This window comes from Neodiprion pinetum, chromosome 4, assembly GCF_021155775.2.
Source record: "Neodiprion pinetum isolate iyNeoPine1 chromosome 4, iyNeoPine1.2, whole genome shotgun sequence".
In the NCBI taxonomy this organism is placed as follows: Eukaryota; Metazoa; Arthropoda; class Insecta; order Hymenoptera; family Diprionidae; genus Neodiprion; species Neodiprion pinetum.
In genome coordinates, this window is record NC_060235.2 from 36,718,242 (window position 1) to 36,737,056 (window position 18,815).

At 38.5% G+C, this 18,815-nt stretch overlaps 1 protein-coding gene across 7 annotated transcripts in view; it reads left to right on the forward strand.

The window, feature by feature from the left end:
• The window catches only part of dia (diaphanous related formin 1), a 43,489-nt gene that overhangs the window by 20,613 nt on the left and 4,061 nt on the right, over positions 1-18,815 (forward strand). For 3 of the 7 annotated variants that reach the window (XM_069135616.1, XM_069135613.1, XM_069135614.1), the window contains exons 3-14: positions 11,211-11,393; positions 11,507-11,805; positions 13,039-13,348; positions 13,440-13,786; positions 13,899-14,187; positions 14,292-14,639; positions 14,772-14,914; positions 15,040-15,307; positions 15,430-15,669; positions 15,760-16,014; positions 16,204-16,368; positions 16,460-16,703. In XM_069135616.1, coding sequence (XP_068991717.1) covers positions 11,211-11,393; positions 11,507-11,805; positions 13,039-13,348; positions 13,440-13,786; positions 13,899-14,187; positions 14,292-14,639; positions 14,772-14,914; positions 15,040-15,307; positions 15,430-15,669; positions 15,760-16,014; positions 16,204-16,368; positions 16,460-16,703 — 3,091 coding nt within the window. Of the gene's footprint in view, positions 1-3,687; positions 3,898-4,658; positions 4,750-4,795; positions 5,233-10,051; positions 10,238-11,210; positions 11,394-11,506; positions 11,806-13,038; positions 13,349-13,439; positions 13,787-13,898; positions 14,188-14,291; positions 14,640-14,771; positions 14,915-15,039; positions 15,308-15,429; positions 15,670-15,759; positions 16,015-16,203; positions 16,369-16,459; positions 16,704-18,815 lie in introns of those variants that run through there. The other 4 variants (XM_069135612.1, XM_046622828.2, XM_069135617.1 and 1 more) reach the window with 4 other exon arrangements.

Consider the following 18,815-nt stretch of genomic DNA (forward strand, 5'->3'; position numbering starts at 1 on the left):
GGAAAAAATCAGTAAAACAGGTATCGTTAAGAAAACTGTTTCAACATTGTTGGGATTACGAAAAACGAGGTACGCCTAACCATTTTCCGCTATCGTCGATCCTTTTTTGGTTATTGCAACGCAAAATCAGTTTCTGACGTTTACTCTACTTTTTTAGTTTGATAAGGCTTTAACGTCAATTTATTGTTCCACAAGCATTAAATCTTCGCAACAGTAATTAGAAAGAATAGTAACGGATACTGGACTTTCCGGTAACAGCTATAAAACTAATTTTCATTTTCTACCTAGAACTATATTTTTCGATTGTGGTAAAAAATAAAAATAGCTGAGGACTGAGCGGTAACCGGAACCAAAAATTTCTCTCACTGTCAGTGTGAAGGGCTGAAGATAATTTTACAGCCTTTTTAGCATTTTTAGCCTTTTTAGCCTTACGGTTAATTCGGCCCTGGGGAGATTCAAGATCTCTACGAATGGTCACGGAGACTGGCCGGGCCGCAACTCCTCCTCGCCCTGTTTATTTTCATTTCTTTAATTCTCTCTTTCTTTCTCTCTTTCTCCATTACCGTTACCGAGGATCTCGACCGCCTCCCGTGACGCAACTTTGTTTCTATAACGTGTCATTGTGTATTTCATGAATCTGCAGCGAGTAGTAGATTATACGATATAATAATATTGTTACAAGCTATGGCGCTGCGCTACGTGGCTCTCTCTCTCTCTTTCTTCCCTTCCGTCCTCGTCCTCGTCGTCGGTATCCTACATGCCCGCTCATCGGAGTGGAATCGTGCAGATAATCAAGCTGGAACGTAAGGTGGCGAGAGACCGGGAAAAACGGGAAAAAGACTGGGAATTACGATGGACTGTGGGGCAAAAAGAATTTTTTTTATAAATCGTTTTCAAACTTCGGCTATGCTTTATAAAAATAGAAACGGTATTCTTCAATTTCTAATTACTTGCGTGAAACGACGCGTTTACTATGTGTTTATTTAAATTCAAATTTATATATTCAAGGTACGTAACTTTTGGAGCTTCTGGTCATAAAAGATGCCAAAAATTATCTAAGCTTGTTTGAAATTCTTAATTTCTTTACAGGAAACGTCGGGAAATTTTACTTCAGTAAATTGTCGTCAACCTTTATTTATTTATTTATTTTTTTTTTTCTTCGTTTTAAAAAAACCAATCCTCGAACGACTAATTTTTTTCATTCCCTGTCTTTTTTCTCTTTATTGTTCGATGTCAAACAGCTTTGACGTCCAAAACCAACACACGTGTTACCATTGGATGGATGGACCACCGATCAATGTCTCGCGTGACGTCCGAGTCGTGTTTGCGGTAGTGACTAGTTTATGGGGTACGGCGATGCCTGAAGATCAGTTCGAGTTTTCTAGATCAAGCCTTAAGACTGCGCAATAACTCTCTAGAGAAGACGAGGCATAATTCTTTTTCACCACCTACAGTAGTCGTTGAAATAAAGTATGCAAAATGACACCATTTTTTAAATAAGGGAAAAAAGAATTGACCCGCAGTAAAAGTTTCGGCTTACGATTTAACCGTCAGTAACATTGTGTTCGTCTGGAAGAAAAATGTCCATATTGAATGGAGAGAAATTGAGAGACAATTGTGCAATAATGAATGTCAATTCTGAAGTTTGAATTTTTTAAACGACGCGGTCGTTATATTTCTACATAATAATTAAGACTTTTTGCAGTATCACTTTGTATGTCAGTATACTTTTAACCACTGTCTATATTGTACTGATTTTTTTTTTTTTTTCGTGTCACATACACGCGCCTTTTGCCTCAAAATCAGGGGACAAAACCGACTGAGATAATATATCTGCACTCCTTGCGTAGGAGATTGAGTGAGTGATTGAGTAAAATATCCTTTCGAAATGTCGGGGGAATTTTGAAAATTTAAGTACATATTTGCAGCAACTTTGTACGTGCAGAGTGTAAAATTTAGTGGAAGGTTTACCATCGAGATTGAATTACCGCCGGATGAACTCGCGGGCTACTTTCCCAAATGGAGTAACGAATTAGCCTCAAAAGTTTCTCTCACTTTTGTAACAACTTCGTCACTGTCGTCCTTGTTATACATAATACGGAATTATATCTGACGTAATTATTTTTACAACGATTAAGGATAGAGGAAAACAAATAACGTGTGTTCTAATTTGCCTCACAGCCTATGACTCAGGGAATTTCTTACAGCAAAATATGTTAAAACTGGAATTTTGAGTCTTCGAAGAAATAAATTCCTCCTTATACAAGGTATTATCGATCTTAAGGGAAAAAAAAATTACACTTAAAATATACACTTATATATATATATAAGGCGTCACTCTAAATCTTGCAAAGTTAATCGAGAATTATTTTCTCATTTGAAATTTTCATTTTTCATTCTTGCAACTGATGAGGAAATATGCTAGAATATCTGTTCAAGTACAAAAGTATGAGAAAACCTATCGATTGAAAACAAGTTTATTATTGCATGTTGCTGAATGGACAATTTATTTGCGACGAGTTCATGTTGTTTCAATATCATTTGTCGGTAAAGGATCTTGCGTTCGTACATAATGGCTATTCGAAAAAGATGATAATTCGTATTAAAACGAACACCATTATAACTGTGTGAAAAAAAAAAAACTTTCTAGATATAGCGCACGGAGACCAGAAAATATTAACATTGATGATTCAATTTTACAGTCAATTTTTGAATATCAAAAACATATTTCGTCTCACACGATCGATTTGAATAATCGCCGATTCACAAATTGTCTAAGATTAAATTCCCCGCCACCAACGACATCTCGACTATCTTCGTCTTCTGCTTCTTTTTTTTTTTATCTCGTCGTCGTACAATAAATAAATCCCTACGAAGTAGACGTTGCGTTGTATTAAATCATCGAGTATATGTACGTCGTTGTTTACTCACGAATTTCGATCTATGTATTCTCGCGGTTTATTTATCGCGCTGCATAAATTATTCCACGCGCATCTATTTGGTTTCCATTATTTCATCGTACAAATCGACGCCGTGGCGCGGGAGCGATAATGCAGATTGTAAAATCAGAGGCACGGGGATCATTCGACGGTAATATTACATGCCCGCGGTATGCGGCAATTGCGTAACACGACGGGACACATGTCGCGTAATTATAAATAATGTGCATAATAAATATGCCTTGCTAATTGCGCTTCGGTTACAGTAACAATTGCTAATGGTACTGCCTAACTGTCGCTGCTGCAACGGCGCAGACGTCGAACTGCAATCGCAGTTATGCGTCATTGCTTCGATACCAATCTCACTCTGCACTTATATACCTGCGCCAAGTCATTGCAAAAATAAAACTGCAGTTCGGTCGCTGTCGCGACTCGTTGCCGCCGACTTTACGCCAGGAATTAATATCAACTCACTCGTCGTCATCGCGGCTCACGGTTCCAAGTCCAAAATCTAATTTATAAATAAAAATCGATCGCGTCAACTCGTGTACTTTACATCGAGATACTCGATCATTGGTCGAGAGAGCCGGGAGGCAAAGGTTTCAGCCGAGCCTGCAATATTTGACTCATCGTTCTCTCTCCTGCTCTCGGGATTTCCTCGACGGTCGTAACCGCGGCTTAATACGCCTCCCACGTAGGGGTGGGTGCAGGACGCTGTCAGACTTGTGGCTCTGGGGAATCTCGCCAGTCTTTCGCCTTTCATTCTCGGATACGGAACTGACCCGGTCTCAGTGCGACTTGGTCGGAACGTCGGTTTCACGCTTGGAAGTATCCCGTGATCGGTTTCCCAGTTGTGTTTGCGGAACCGAAAACCAGTAAAAATAATAATAATAATAACAACAAAATATATATATATATTGCGGTAACAACTCGTTCGATCGTTCATAGAAGAGAAAAGGTATTGGTTTAGAAATTTGTGATCAGAAATAACTGCGCCGTTTGAAATTCAATCGAATAACCGTCGTTTGCTGGATTATCTTCTTCGGTGTAATTCTTATCTTGTATAACTGACAAATATTATTACATCTAGCGACGAGTTTTGCGTTCACGGATAGAAAAAAAAAAAAAATTTCCTCTTCGCCAGTTCAGGTTGTTACGATAACGAATATTCGTCATTCGCGCATGATTTAATACTTGTACGTGTAATAATTGGTTTAAAACGACAATGCAGCATCGCCACTTGTTGCCGAATCAAAATTCTTGACGATCTCTGTAAAACACGTGTCTTTCGTTATTCGCTAAATTCTTTCGTGTAATAACGTGTGACCCATTGTTAAATCACTTGAGGAATTTCATTCATCCGGTATTCGGAGGAAATGATTCATGATATGTATCGAGATCATTACCGCGATGTGTGATACGATTATTACAAGTATAGCTATCTCTGGTTACACCTTGTTTTCCGCGATAAGATTTTACACGTCCGTGTAACGGTTCCACTTTGTGCTTTTTTTTTTAATTTTATTTTTACACTCAAGTCTGACGTCTAATTCGTTTTTTCAATGCACCTTGGACGCAAATAATATAGAAACGGTCAAGGATCCGGTAACCGAAAGTTGGTATTATCCGCGTGCTTTATCCGAGAGTTTGAAATGATTTTAATAAGTCGTTGTGCTTATTATCACCAGGTGTAATACAATTGTTGTATCATATTGTTAGGTGAATGCAGAACGTTGGTTCGTTTTTGTGTTTCCCGAACGGATCTATGGAACCCGATCAGTCGAAAACTAAAATGCCACAGTGGAATTATGTACGTTAACGTTATTATACTATGTGTGCCACTAAATACAATATCGCAACACAACCACCACCACCACCATCATCATCATCATCATCATGATCATCGTGGAAAAAAAATTATCTTCATCAGCTACAGTGTCGTAACAAAAAACGACACCATACTATTATAACCTAATTAGAGCGAGACGGGGAGGAGCGTTCGTTGATCTAATAACGATTTAATAATAATAATATCAATAATAATAGTAATAAGAAGAAGAAGAAGTATTTGGAAAGAAAAGCACAAATAACAATCGAAATTGAGTGTGTGTTTTGTGAATTAATATATCAATTTTTTCTTATCAAGAAGAATAAACAAACAAATAATCGAAAGATATAACAACGGTTTTCGAAGTTTTGCTAATAATATTAATTTATACTTACAAAACAAAGCCTGTATCGTTGGATTGTTGGTTAGTAACAAACTGACGGAGACGCCATGATCACAGAATGGGTATGCTTATCACTTATCATGCTATAACAATACTCTGTTCAATCGTTTAGTGGATAATGTTTTAATTAGTTCTACCAATTACTCGGTTTATTGTCAATTATAACTTCAATAGCCACTCGTGTCGATTTAATTGATATTTTTTGCATCTCCGCATCGATGTGTATTGTTTTTATTTCCGAAAGCATTAGGGATTGGTTAGCCACCCTCTTCACTTGTCACTTTGGCGTGTAAATTATCTATGCCATGTACATAAGTTTAACTTGAAATTATGTTCGAATCAACCACGGCGAATTGTTACATTAGTAATAACGATATGCCATTTAACAAATTAAAATTTCAAACATTGCCTCGAATATTTTTTCTTCCCACACGTTTTCAACTTTTCATATCACCCGCTGCACTGTTCTTTACTGCTTCGCATTACGCCTTTGAAATTTCACTCGCGTCGTATCAAACCGCGCGTAATTATCACGTTGCGAAAAGAAAGTACAAATCCATTCGCATACATTATACGTATAACGTATATTTGTATGCAATGTAGCAAAAATCTGGAATACGAAAACAAAAATAGAGAGGGGAATGAACGAAACGGAAGTGGCAAAGTGCCGTTATTATTATTACCGTTTCAGGGTACTTATCGCGTGGATTTCGTGAAGCTATTTGTCCAGCCGCGCCTAAATATAGATTACAATTTTTAAAGGTATCGGGAACTTATTTATATTTCTACCCGAGTTGTAACACCCGGTTACTTATTTCTCCACATTTAACGCGGTTTTTTTCTTTCTTTCTTTTTACCCTCCTTCCTTTAATACACAATAATTACACTTATGTAGAAGTAATCGGTTGTCTTTTTTAAATCGAATCGATGCACAACGGTTATTTACCTACAAGAAAAAGGTGGAAACGCTGAGTTTCTGATTACAGCTACAGTATCGAAAATACGTATGAAATCTAATTGTTGTTTCTTCTCTCTGAATGTGCAGATCGCTGTTGATATACTGAGTGATTTGTCTAACAGGCGATCTTATTTTGGTTCACATAGGGGAACATTACCGAGTTGTGATGTATAATTGCTCGCTCGTTTTGCAGGATTCGTGGTTTTTTTTTTTTTTTTTTTTCAAGGAGTCGATTTCTACTTTGACGTATGTATCTCAAACACGAAAAAAGGTTCGACGCTTACATTCTACACGCAATTATGGACAAATTTCAGCCTCAAGTGAAAATTTAGCCGATTTTCTTTGTTCGTATAATTGGGTGTAGAATGGGTCTTTGATATTTGAAGATATAAACGTCACTTCGAAACCACCAGGGCACACCCTGTAATATCGTTTGCGAAGAGCGCGTTTGATGTGAGAAAAGAAGAATGAAATAATGTCGCGGCTCGCGGATTGAAACGAGGTTTTCACGTTTAAAAACGGCTATGAAGTCATTTGGCGCTTGTCTCGCTCTCGTGTGTCGGACGATTTCTCACTCTACGCGTATTATACGATACGAGTGGACGGTGTATTCGTCATTTATATACCTACTCGTGTCTCTGCGTACACCTACCATCTGCATGACGTCATCGCGCATGTATCCACACGATATCTCGAGTCGCTCATACGCTGACACGCATATATGTATATACATGTAATACGTGCACAGCAGCTGTCTCGGGACGAGATGCAAGAGTGGAAAGGCTCGGCTATACGTTCGTCGAGTCGATCGTATCTCGCTTACCTGGACTCAAAATTAGACAAAGACAAAAGCCCCCCCCCCCCCTCCCCAAAAAAAAAAAAAAAATTACTTTAAAAAAATATAAAATATATGCAATCGTTTTTTCATAGTTTTGCTGTAAATGCAATCGACAAAAGAAAGACAGTGCTGATAACTCTTGACGCGCATTTACAGTCTCCACGAACCAGAGTGCTTTAAATACGTATTTCGCAGATATGTAAGAGGTATATTACGGATTTGTACATTGTGTAACTTTAAAAAATATATCATACATCGCCGACGAGAATCCTTGTATAGGTATAGGAGACACAGGTGTTTGGAAGGTTGGATGATGTTTGTTGTCAGTCGTTCACCGCCACGCTTGAAACGTGGAACACCAGTTGTTCACTTACAGATGCGAATTCACGCTCCGTCGATGAAATGCAGGAGAGATCTCGACTGGTGTTGAGAAGAATGTTTAAATTTTTTTCTTCAATCTATTTATCGTTAGTTTCCATACATTAATGCTACTGTCTCGTAGATTTGTCATCGCGAATTAAATATGCGTAGGGATTTTAAACGATGCTCTCGACTCAGTCAATAACCCGAAAACATGTGTAAAGGATTTCCCGCACTCTCAAGATCCTTTTGATGGTGTTTTTTGAACAACCTGTGTCACGAAAATTATGTTTCATAAAACATTTTAAACTCTCTATGCGACACTTCCGGTTTATTTTATTGTAGTAACGCGTGAATTTTCGATATATCTTATCGTAGGTTTGTATTTTTCTAAATTGTCTCATTTCTCATCGCAATGCTGTATACAGTCTCTGTATATTTGCCAATTTGTATTGAAAGTAAAGAAATCATCATATTCTTCTTCTGCTGGGTTTAATAGTTACTTTTAACATACAACTGAAATTCGTGATGCATCGATGTGGCAGGATAATCTTTACTTTTATCTTTAGAGATATTTACCTATAAACATTGACTCATCTCGAATATCTTCTATTCGGTTAGAGTTAGGAAAATTCTCTTTCGGTACTTTTTTTATGGAGTTTGAAATTTCCTATAAAAATCTGTATTCAGATAGTTCCTAAGTCAAGCCGTTGACGAGAGAGAAACATGCAACAAGTTTTCCACTTTCCTTACGTGTTATTTAAATGGAAAATGGAAAAAAACAAAATCGGCACCTCTAAATATCAACATCAAGAGCTAATGTTTGGCTGAAATCTATTCTACTTTAGATACTCTACTGAAATTTCGATGAGCTTTTGAAATTTGTTTCTCTCTCTCGACGTAAATGTAGAAAAACAACAAAATTGCGGTAACAGATGACCGATTTTATGAGTCACTGAAAACGCTGTTCACCTGTGAATTTATTCATTCATTATACATACTTCAGAATTTCCAATATCAGACATCGACATAGTTGAAATGCACTTTGCAGTTCCGAATTCGAGTCTCACCGATCGAAGGTCTCTCCTGCCATATTTTGACTCTGCTCTCATACGGTTTTAACGATTTGCAGATACAGGGCCAGATCACCGAGGTCCGTAAAGGTCACACTTGAAATTAACCTTCTTTGCGAGTTAGTCACATACTAGACGAAGCTCCAATTAATTAACGTCACACGCGGCTCTCTTTGGCGATTCCCCGAAATCTTGTTTATCCTCCAGGAACAACGATGGTCTACAAATAAACTCTTACTCCAACCAGGAACGGTATTGCGCTTTGGGCTTATATCTGCTCACCTGATGAAGGTTCAGATTCTATTGATTGGCTAACACCACGCGCTTATAGCCTGGTGCTCGAGGCGAACTGAAGAATTTGACCAACTTAACGCTCGTCTCTCTCTCTCTCTCTCTCTTTCTTCTTTAGATTTCTTGTTTTTCTCCGTTGCTGTTTTTTTCCTCCCATTTTCATTTCAACCCAACGTATAACATTTACGGCTGCGCGTAATGTATACCTATATACCAATTGTGCCACTCGTTCCCTCATCGCAAGTAACGGTTACTCACGGGAATTACTTGGCCTCTTTAAAGGTCAGGACACGTTTTCCTCAAAGTCTCGTGCTGTCTTCTACGGATATCTATTTCCTACTTGCGCGACACGATTGCGAGTGCATCGGGATACTTATAGTCGCCTCTTTCCAGATTCCAGTGTCCGTTTAAAGGAGGAGAAAGAAAAAAAAAAAAACAAAAACCACACCTCTGGCACTTTTATTAATTTTCATTCGCGTCATTCACAAGTAGATCGATTGAAGCCTCGGTGACGAATACTGATCGTTGTTGTACGTCGCCTCTTATTAATCGTTCGTTCTACTTCTTCGTCACGAAATGTCGCGTGATTTGAAGAAAAAAAATTTTGTTACTCGCACGTATTCAATCATTCGAAACAGATTATAACCGTGATTGTTGCAAGAGATCACTGGAAACTTGATCAAAAACTATCCTTGAAGTTTGGTGGACACAGAAAAAAAAAGAAAAAAAAAAAAAACCACACCTACAAAGTTTCATCGGCGGTAGTACCAAAATCGAAATTCAAGTGACTTGTCGCAATACTTCACATCTCGCAGGATTTATTTTCAATACCGATGCGATTGCAGACGATGACAATTGCTCCTTTCATCGCGTTGTTTCTTACCCCGTAATGTCCGTATCACGACCTTCGAGCAAACTTGACCCACTGCAACGTTGCGTTCCGTTTTATAGCCGGAGGTGTTCCTTCGCTTCTTTCCATCTTCTTTGCACGAGGGTCTGAGCTTAACTGTGCAAGTCTCGAAGGAACTTGCGGTGACGATCGTTTCGACGGATGTACGTAGATAGGTACCTACCTGAATACGTTGAGCAGAATCGCGAGTCTTTGCTCTTGCTGATAACGAGGCTGTTGCCGTCTGTTAAAATTTTCTATTGTCTTCCGAATAAGTATAGAGTTACGTATGATGGATGCTTGAAGAATGACTAATAATATGCCGCAGTTGCTGCCTGTACACCAGATATATACCTATAATGTTTGTACGCCACTTCCAACGCGCGTCCCATATACACGTAACACTATACAGCCGTAACAAGCCTCGGGCAAATTCTTTTCCGAATCGTTTCACCGCGCACGTTCAGTCTACGTTCTGAACTGACAGTGTTTGAACCACGGTTATTAACAACGTTGTAGATCCCGATCAATCGTGTGCCGGAACAAACCCAGGAACGCGCGCGTCTTGCCGATCTTACTTTATCGATGATCCGGACTTGTTAAATGTCGCGAAATGAAGTGCACGCCTTGTTTAACGAATATTTGGAATTTCTTCGAGGTGACGTTTTAGTGTTACTCCTTATAACGTCTGTCGATACGTTCAATTAATCAAGCAAAGTTATCATCGTCTCTCCGGTGACGCCAAGTCGAACGAACGTTTCACTGGTGCATTTAAATTGCACTGGCAATTTACCTCTTTTTTTTTTTTTTAAACCGAGTATCGGATATTGTGAAGAATTTTATAAAGAATTGTTTCGTAGATTTCTTCCTCTTGATTCTTTGTCGCAAAGTCTCTTGTGGAACGTATACATATATCCGCATAGGTGATGTCGGAATGTTCGTTATTGTTTGCATTTGGATCGTGTGGTATAAGGTACCGACCTACGTGCGTGTTTGCAATTAGTTTAACGACGTGTTTGATTGCGAAGTATGTACACCTTGTAACGATATAGAGAGCTGTAGGATAATGAAACAAATAGAGAATGGAATAAATTAACATTCAGCGTACTTTTGTTATTGTCACGTTTGCTTCTTTTCCTTCTCTTACATCACATCAAATTATATTAAATCGCAAGTCGAAGGGTGCAGAATCGCGGGGTGGTAATGATTATAGAACATTTCGATAACACGAAGCCACTCTTAGCGCAATTTTGAATCACGATACACAGATTACTGTGATATTTATTTATAAGTGAATCGTTTCGTGATAATCTTGAAATTTTCAAACCGCGAGTGAAACAAGTATTCGAGCTATGCCTCATTCGGCTGCTCCAATTTTTATAACGCAAGTTCCAATGAACTGTTGAATCGTTAACAAAATGACGCTAATATATCGTTACGCCTTTATTATGCGTTTATCGAGTTGCTGAGTCAGAAGGACTAATGAGACGGCGATAACAAGTGCCGCAGGATGTTTTTACAAATATAGCTAATAATAGCTGCAATGATTTCATCGTTCATCCCTGTCATCAGTTTTACAATGATTCTTGAAACAATCATATTTGCTGACAATACCTTTTCTTCTTTTTCAGCTGGACACGCTGTTCGGCCGCCCAAAAAAGACGGGACGAGGGGGCGGGGTGGGGGGTGGTATGAGCCATAACACCATCCCCCGTCCCAACTCCGGCGATGATTTCAGTGAGATTGAACAGCAGGCATCCATCATAGAACGGATGGACGAAGAAACGATGAATGACAAATTTGAAGATATGTTGGTGAGTGAGCTGCTATCGATTTTTTTTTTTTTTTTATTTGGCGGAGGTGTTTGGCTTAAATGACCACATTTGTTAGGCAAAATTTGCTCAAAAAAATACAACACGTATTTCAGAACGACATGAATCTTACGGAGGAGAAAAAAGCACCCTTGAGACAACAGCCGGATATGAATAAGAGGAAAATGTTGGTGATGCACTGTAAAGGCAGCATACAGGAGAACAGATCAAAGTTCGACAAACCTGCGGACTACATACAGTACCTGGCCCAGCCCGAGTTGAGCGTAAATAAAATTTACAATTGTATAGAATCACTGAGGATCGCTTTAACTAATAACCCACTTAGCTGGGTTCAGGAATTTGGAACCAAGGGACTTAGACAGGTCCTCGCAACCCTCAACGAGTGTTATAGAAAGTGAGTTGACGTTTTATTAATCATCCAGGCTAATCGTACACGAATTAACACATATACGTAGTTTTTGACGAATTAACGTCGTGTGTAACAGAAATGATGTCACTATTTGAGGTTTTCTTAAAACACGCTCTCGAATTTGTGGATTATCGTGTAATTAAATGGAACTAGTCTATTATGATTTAGAACGAACTACCTACACTCGTAAAACAAAATCTATTTGGAATTTAATTAGCACATTTGTTGGAAGCATTTCTTCAGTATAGTCTATGAAAATTCAAACACCAAATTCTTACTTTTGCCAATCTTTTGTGTAGTAATTGTGTGACAAATTTAAGAAATTTTTTAACAGTCTTGACAAACAATTTATTAGGGCTCAAAATTTTCTACAAGACTGTGCGACGTATCTCCTCACCACAGACGGATACTGTATGGTTATCAATATTATTACATTACGTGTTTGGAGAATTCTTAAACGAATTATAAACTCGGTTTTTAATATTGAATGTCGCGTATCGTAATATGCCATGACATGTGCATCGTATTTTTAATTCGACCACAGTTAATGTTCCAATCTGTATTGTACTTTCATTGCTCTGTTGGTTACGAATAGATTAACATACGAATATTGTAATTTTCAGTAAAAAATGTATCATTACATCGCGTGATTGGAAAATTTGTCAGCGGGTTTTGATTTCCAGTATCGTGTGTATTAAACTTTGCATCCGTATATGAAAATTGATGCGCGAGTATGAATTTTGCTATACAAGGGTATGAATGGTAATTTCATATACCTAATTTGTAAATGTCATATGACTTTGCATTGTGAATTTGTTGTAAATTTAAGATCTTCTTTAACAGTGTAGTCTGTAAAGATTTTGAGTGAACAATCAATGAAAACCTCTAATTTACTCTTGTTTCGTTTCAGTGCTTTCATATGTTATGATAGGTAACTGAATAATATTTACATTCTGAATATTTGTATGGTTCATTTGCAAAATGCTTAGTCTATTTTCGTTTTGGCTTTAGTGAAATTCTAACAGCTTTTTATCGAGTGTTAATGTAGTCTTCAGGATCGTGCGATTTTTTGAAATATATTTAGTAAATACTTGCCTGCTGTCTGTGTTATTCGTTTAATATTCACGTGCATTCAAATATCTTGAATGCATGTTAGAAGTAAATAACCTGTATTATGCATTCTTTAAGCTTTATACTAATCGTGTGTCAATGTTTCAGTGATAATCGATACGAAAGAATACAGTACGAATGTATTCGCTGCTTGAAAGCGATAATGAACAACACCGTTGGAATAAAGGAGATGCTCGCGCATCACGAAGCTTTAACAATAGTTGCTAGATCTTTGGAACCAACAAAACCGGCGGTCATGTACGAGGCCGTCAAACTCCTTGGTGCAGTCTGCTTAATTTCCAGTGACAGTCACAAAAAAGTTTTGGACGCAATCACAATGAACGGGGAATTCAAGGGGAAAGAAAGGTTCCTTCCAATTGTTCAAGGATTGGTCAACAAAAAGAATGAAAATTTAAGGGTGTGTATAAAAAAAAAGTCTGTCAAGTTGTTGCCTGATTTGTGGTTTTTCAATTGCATGTAAATGTTGGGTTTAATTTTAATTTCAACAGGTCGTCTGTCTACAATTAATAAACTCAATAATCTCATCAGCGGAAGACTTAGACTTCCGGTTACACCTGCGAAACGAAATAATGCGAGTTGGGCTGGCAGACCTGCTGATTCCACTTGAGAAAGATACGTCCGAGGATCTGGCAAATCATTTGAAGATCCTCAAGGAACACAAAGAGGAGGACTACGAAGAATTTGTTCAAAGATTTGACAACGTTAGGCTAGAGTTAGACGATGTTAACGACTGCTTTGAAGTTGCCAAAAATATGGTTATGGATACGCCCGCTGAACCATACTTTCTATCCATCCTTCAACATCTACTTTTTATCAGGGACGATGCGTTAGTTAGGTGAGTGATAACGAGGAATTGGAAAAATCCTACCAAATTTCTAACTAATTGAAAGTTGCACTGATCTCCAAAGTGGTAGCGGAACATTAAAATACTCCGTGTCACCTTTCAGGCCAGCGTACTACAAACTCATTGAAGAATGTGTATCACAAATAGTGTTGCACCGGTCTGGATGTGATCCGGACTTTAGTGCCACCAAACGTTTCCAAATAGACGTACAGCCGCTAATAGATACTCTGGTTGAAAAATCGCGGGCAGAAGAAGAGCATCGTTTGTTGGAAATGGGTCAGAAGCTTGAGGAGGCTATTGCCAGTAAACAGGAGGCGGAAGCAAAGCTTCAACACGCAGAAACTAAGATCAAGGAACTCGAACAGGGTGGAGCAGTACCCGGAGGTGGAACTGTAAGTAAAGCAATCGTAGGTGTCTTGGCTATAAAATAAGGCTGAAGTCTGAAATTATTGATGAAAATCTTTATTTCTCATAAAATATTTCCACCAATTTACAGAAAACCGGCGGTGGCCCACCTCCCCCTCCGATGCCAGGAATGGTCGGCCCGCCTCCACCTCCAATGCCCGGCATGACCGGGCCTCCGCCACCTCCGATGCCTGGAATGAGTGGACCGCCTCCACCGCCGATGCCAGGTGCGGGCGGTGGTCCACCACCTCCGCCTATGCCCGGTATGGGGGGACCGGCACCGCCGCCTTTCCCAGGTATGGGCCCTCCACCTCCCCCCATGATGGGAGGAATGGCACCAAAGCTACCAGCTGGAGCTGTTCAAGTCCTGCCGCACGGATTAAAGCCGAAGAAGAAATGGGAAGTGGACGGTCCTTTGAAGAGAGCGAATTGGAAAGCGGTGTGTATATTTTTGTTATCGATTTAAGAAAGAAGTAGTGGTTCACTTTATGCCGAAAAAAGTATACTTTTTTTAAAATTTATAATCGCTATTCGATCATTGCACTATGTTGATTGCTAATCTTTTTTTCAGATCTTACCTCAAAAATTATCAGAAAAATCGTTCTGGGTTAAAGTACAGGAAGAAAAGCTTGCCAGTCCAGATATTCTGACTGGCTTGGCGCAGAGATTTGCTTCTAAACCAACTGGCAAAAAAGTTGATAACGTCATCGATAAGTAAGTGCTTGAGTGTCTGTTTGAAAATAGTTTTTTTTTTTTTTACTTTGAGAATAATATAAAAACGTTTTATACAGCAGTAGAGCATCCCAAAATTTCTTAAACACGAATTGTTGTCATTCTAGGTCAGCACCAACGAAGAAGGTCAAAGATCTCAAAGTTCTCGACGGCAAATCTGCCCAAAATATTTCAATTCTTCTTGGTGGTACGTTAAAGCACATGTCGTACGAAGAAGTTAAAGTTTGTTTATTGAGATGCGAGGGTCCCGTTATTTCCGACAATGTATTGCAAGGATTAATTCAGTATCTACCTCCACCCGATCAGCTCACTAAACTACAACAATTTAGAGACCAGTATGAAGACTTGACAGAAGCCGAACAATTCTGCGTAACTGTAAATAAACACATTTTTTCTTTATGGCATTTCAATTTTCTTATCATATGGCCTAGTTGAACGAAGCATTTATCTGACTTGATTATCGTAAATTAATGTTTTTTTTATTTTATGATTACCAGATATCAGATATCAAACGACTATTACCAAGACTGAAATCGCTCAGCTTCATGTTACACTATGAAGAATTAGTTCAAGACGTTAAACCCGATATAGTTGCGGGTACTGCGGCGTGTGAAGAGGTGAAAATCAGCAAAAAGTTTGCTAAAATACTTGAACTGATTCTTTTACTTGGTAATTACATGAATACTGGTTCCAAAAACGGTCAAGCATTTGGGTTCGAAATCAGCTTTCTTACTAAGGTTGGTGGAAATCATATTTTTTATATTGTTATGTGGATGAATTTGATTTTATCTGTACAAAACTTTGTTACTTTTTTCTTTTTTATCCAGTTAACAAGTACGAAGGATGTGGAGAACAAGCAAACTTTGCTACATTATCTCGTTGACACCATTGAAAGAAAGTTTCCAGATTGCGCAAACTTTGCTGACGAATTAGCTCATGTAGATAGAGCCAGTCGAGTTTCTTTGGAGAATGTTCAGCGCACTCTTCGGCAGATGGATGCTAGTCTGCGTAATCTGGAACAAGATTTGTCGAATGCTAGACTTCCGCAAAACGACAACGACCGATTTGGAGAAGTTATGACAGTATCCTTATCAAAAATCTGTAATTTTTGAATTTGAATCATCTTTCAACATATTCACGCTGTGAAATTTGTAGATCAGAAAACTACTGAAAATCAATTTCTATTAGAGAAGATCGACTCACAGCTTCCATGACCACTTTGAATATCTAATATGAAGATTATTATATTTTTCCTAACCAAAATCCTATAGCCATTTGCAAAAGAAGCACGAAAATCATATGAAGTGATGCAGAACATGTTTAAAAATATGGATAGTCTTTACACCGATATTTCAGACTTCTTCACCTTCGACAAGCAAAAATACACTATTGAGGAATTCTTTGGTGATATTAAAACCTTCAAAGATGCTTTCGAGGTAACATACACGTGATACTAATTTATTCGCGGATTTGTACTTATCTATATGGGTAACTTGATGAAATTTCTAACCACATTTCTGTTCATAGCAAGCACGAAAAGAAAATTCAAAAATGCGTGAAAGCGAAGAGAAACAACGGAGGGCACGGGAAGGAAGAGAAAAGGCAGAAGCAGAACGTGCGGCGCGTGCTGAAAGGAAACGTGCTTTAGTGGACATGAACGCTCACGAAGCGCAAGAAGGCGTCATGGACAGTCTGATGGAAGCTCTGCAGACTGGAGCTGCATTCAGTCGACCTGATCAACGTCGCAAGCGGCAAACTCGTGCTGCTGGTGGTAAGTTGACACTGCTCAGGAACAAATCTACTGTCGCAAAAATCATGCGAGTTCAATCGACTTCCAAAAAACAAATCTTCGATGGGAAAGTAGCCAATGATGTGGTACTCTCGCCAAATACTAACATAGCCAAGTTAGGAGATTCAAAGGATTTTAAGGGATTAGCGACTACAATTTCATTTCTCAATGTATCTCCTAGTGATGGTAAAGCATTGAACAGAATTATACCTGGCAATGTACCTAGTGCAGAAGTTTTTCGTACACCGGAAGAAAATCAGAGTCTTTACAAACATATACTGTTACATCAAGCTAGAATGACGCCTAAGAAAAGTAGAAGAAAAGTTCAAACGAGAACTTTTGTAAAACAAATCGGGAACGGAAGTTTTTCGTTTCGAGAATTTAAGTCTCCAACATTTGACCACGCTACAGATAATGATGCGTCCCACGAATCGACAAAACAGCACTATTTTACTGAAACACCTGAAATTGATGGAGAGTATGTTAAAAGATTACTCAGATCGTCGGAATATTCCGATGTTCTATCTGCAGCTGCAAATGGTAAACTAAATCTTGGGCAAAAATCTATGTCAAATAGCTTGGACGAAATTTCGTTGATGAGTAGAAATTCGGCAGGTTTTAATATTAAATCCGATCGTTCAGTTACTGGGACCACATCAAAATGCATGAGTAATATTCTTTCGACTGAAAATGGAAAAAATTTATTGTCAAACTCTCAATATTTCTTAAGCAGTAAAAACAGTCTGGCCAGTTGTTCTGTGATTGATGAGTGTAAAAACCAAACACCAGATAAGCTTTGCAGCCCTCTCAGAGCAAGCCCACCTAGATGTACACCTGAATGTAACAGAAAACTATCTCTACACAAGCACAATGCATTCGCTAACGAACGTTTTTACCTGATAACGAAACCGAAACGAATTATGGTTGGTAAACGGCACAAAAGAAACAGCATCGTACGACGTGCCAGTTATAATAGAAAGAAATTGATACATAAATCACAGAGTAAATTCGCCGGTAGCCCACCTGATATGAACGTATCAATGCCAGCAACAAGTGGAAATATTTTTTCGTCCCCGCCAATAACTTCCTTCAATTCTACATTTAAAATGACAACTGAAATTTCGAGATCCACAGACGACCTTAAGGTGAGAACGGAAACACACAGTACACCGTTACACTCTAGTTTAATGAGAACAAAGAATTTCGAGAATATTGCTGCCTTTCAGGACGAAAACCAGAACGACGTTAGTTTGGGCGCCTCATCGAAACGTCAAAGTCTTGACTCCATTCTTTCCTTGAGAACTGAATTCACAAATTCGATCAACACGCCAGACTCTTTCAAGGCTGATGAAATTAGCGGTATCACAGATTTGTCTAGAGGTAGTCCAATTAATGGAGCAAAATACCAAAATACAAAAATAGAGTCTGTAAGTGGCGCAAGTTTTGAGTTGATTGAAACTGATGAATTGCAGGAACTTGCCGATTGTAACGAAACGAAACATGCTGAATCAGAACTAAAAACGTCCTTGCATTCTGAAACTGATGCTAACTTTTTGTCTCCATATAAAAAAAAATTGATGGATTGTGAAACTATCAGTTTTGGAAGTGGTAAGAAAGGATGGAATTTTCGACAGAAAGTTGGAGATGATACAAAAGTTGTTGCAACGAAATACAGCACGTTGAACACAAGTGAATGTGTCGAAAACATTAAATTCGATAACGAGAATCCAATTGCTATAGGGGAAACACAGATAGTCGATTTCGATGGTTCGTCATCGAAACCAAAAACGAATTTGGATGATCCATGTATTGATGTGTCTATTGAGACTCCTGAAACTGTAGCAAACTCAGTCCCTTCTGTAAGCAAGGACTTTGCTAAGTGGAAAGACGAAAATCCAAAGTATTTCGGTACTAGCACAGATCGCCGATGCGATTCATCAATTCCAGCTGGTGAATCAAGCTCAAATATATCTGAAGAAATGCATGAACTAGGGCGACAGAAAATGAATAAATGTGCGAAGCAATTTATAACTTTGAAGAAAAATGTCAAACATTCGCAAAATTCACAGCCAAATGATATAGTTACAAATAAAG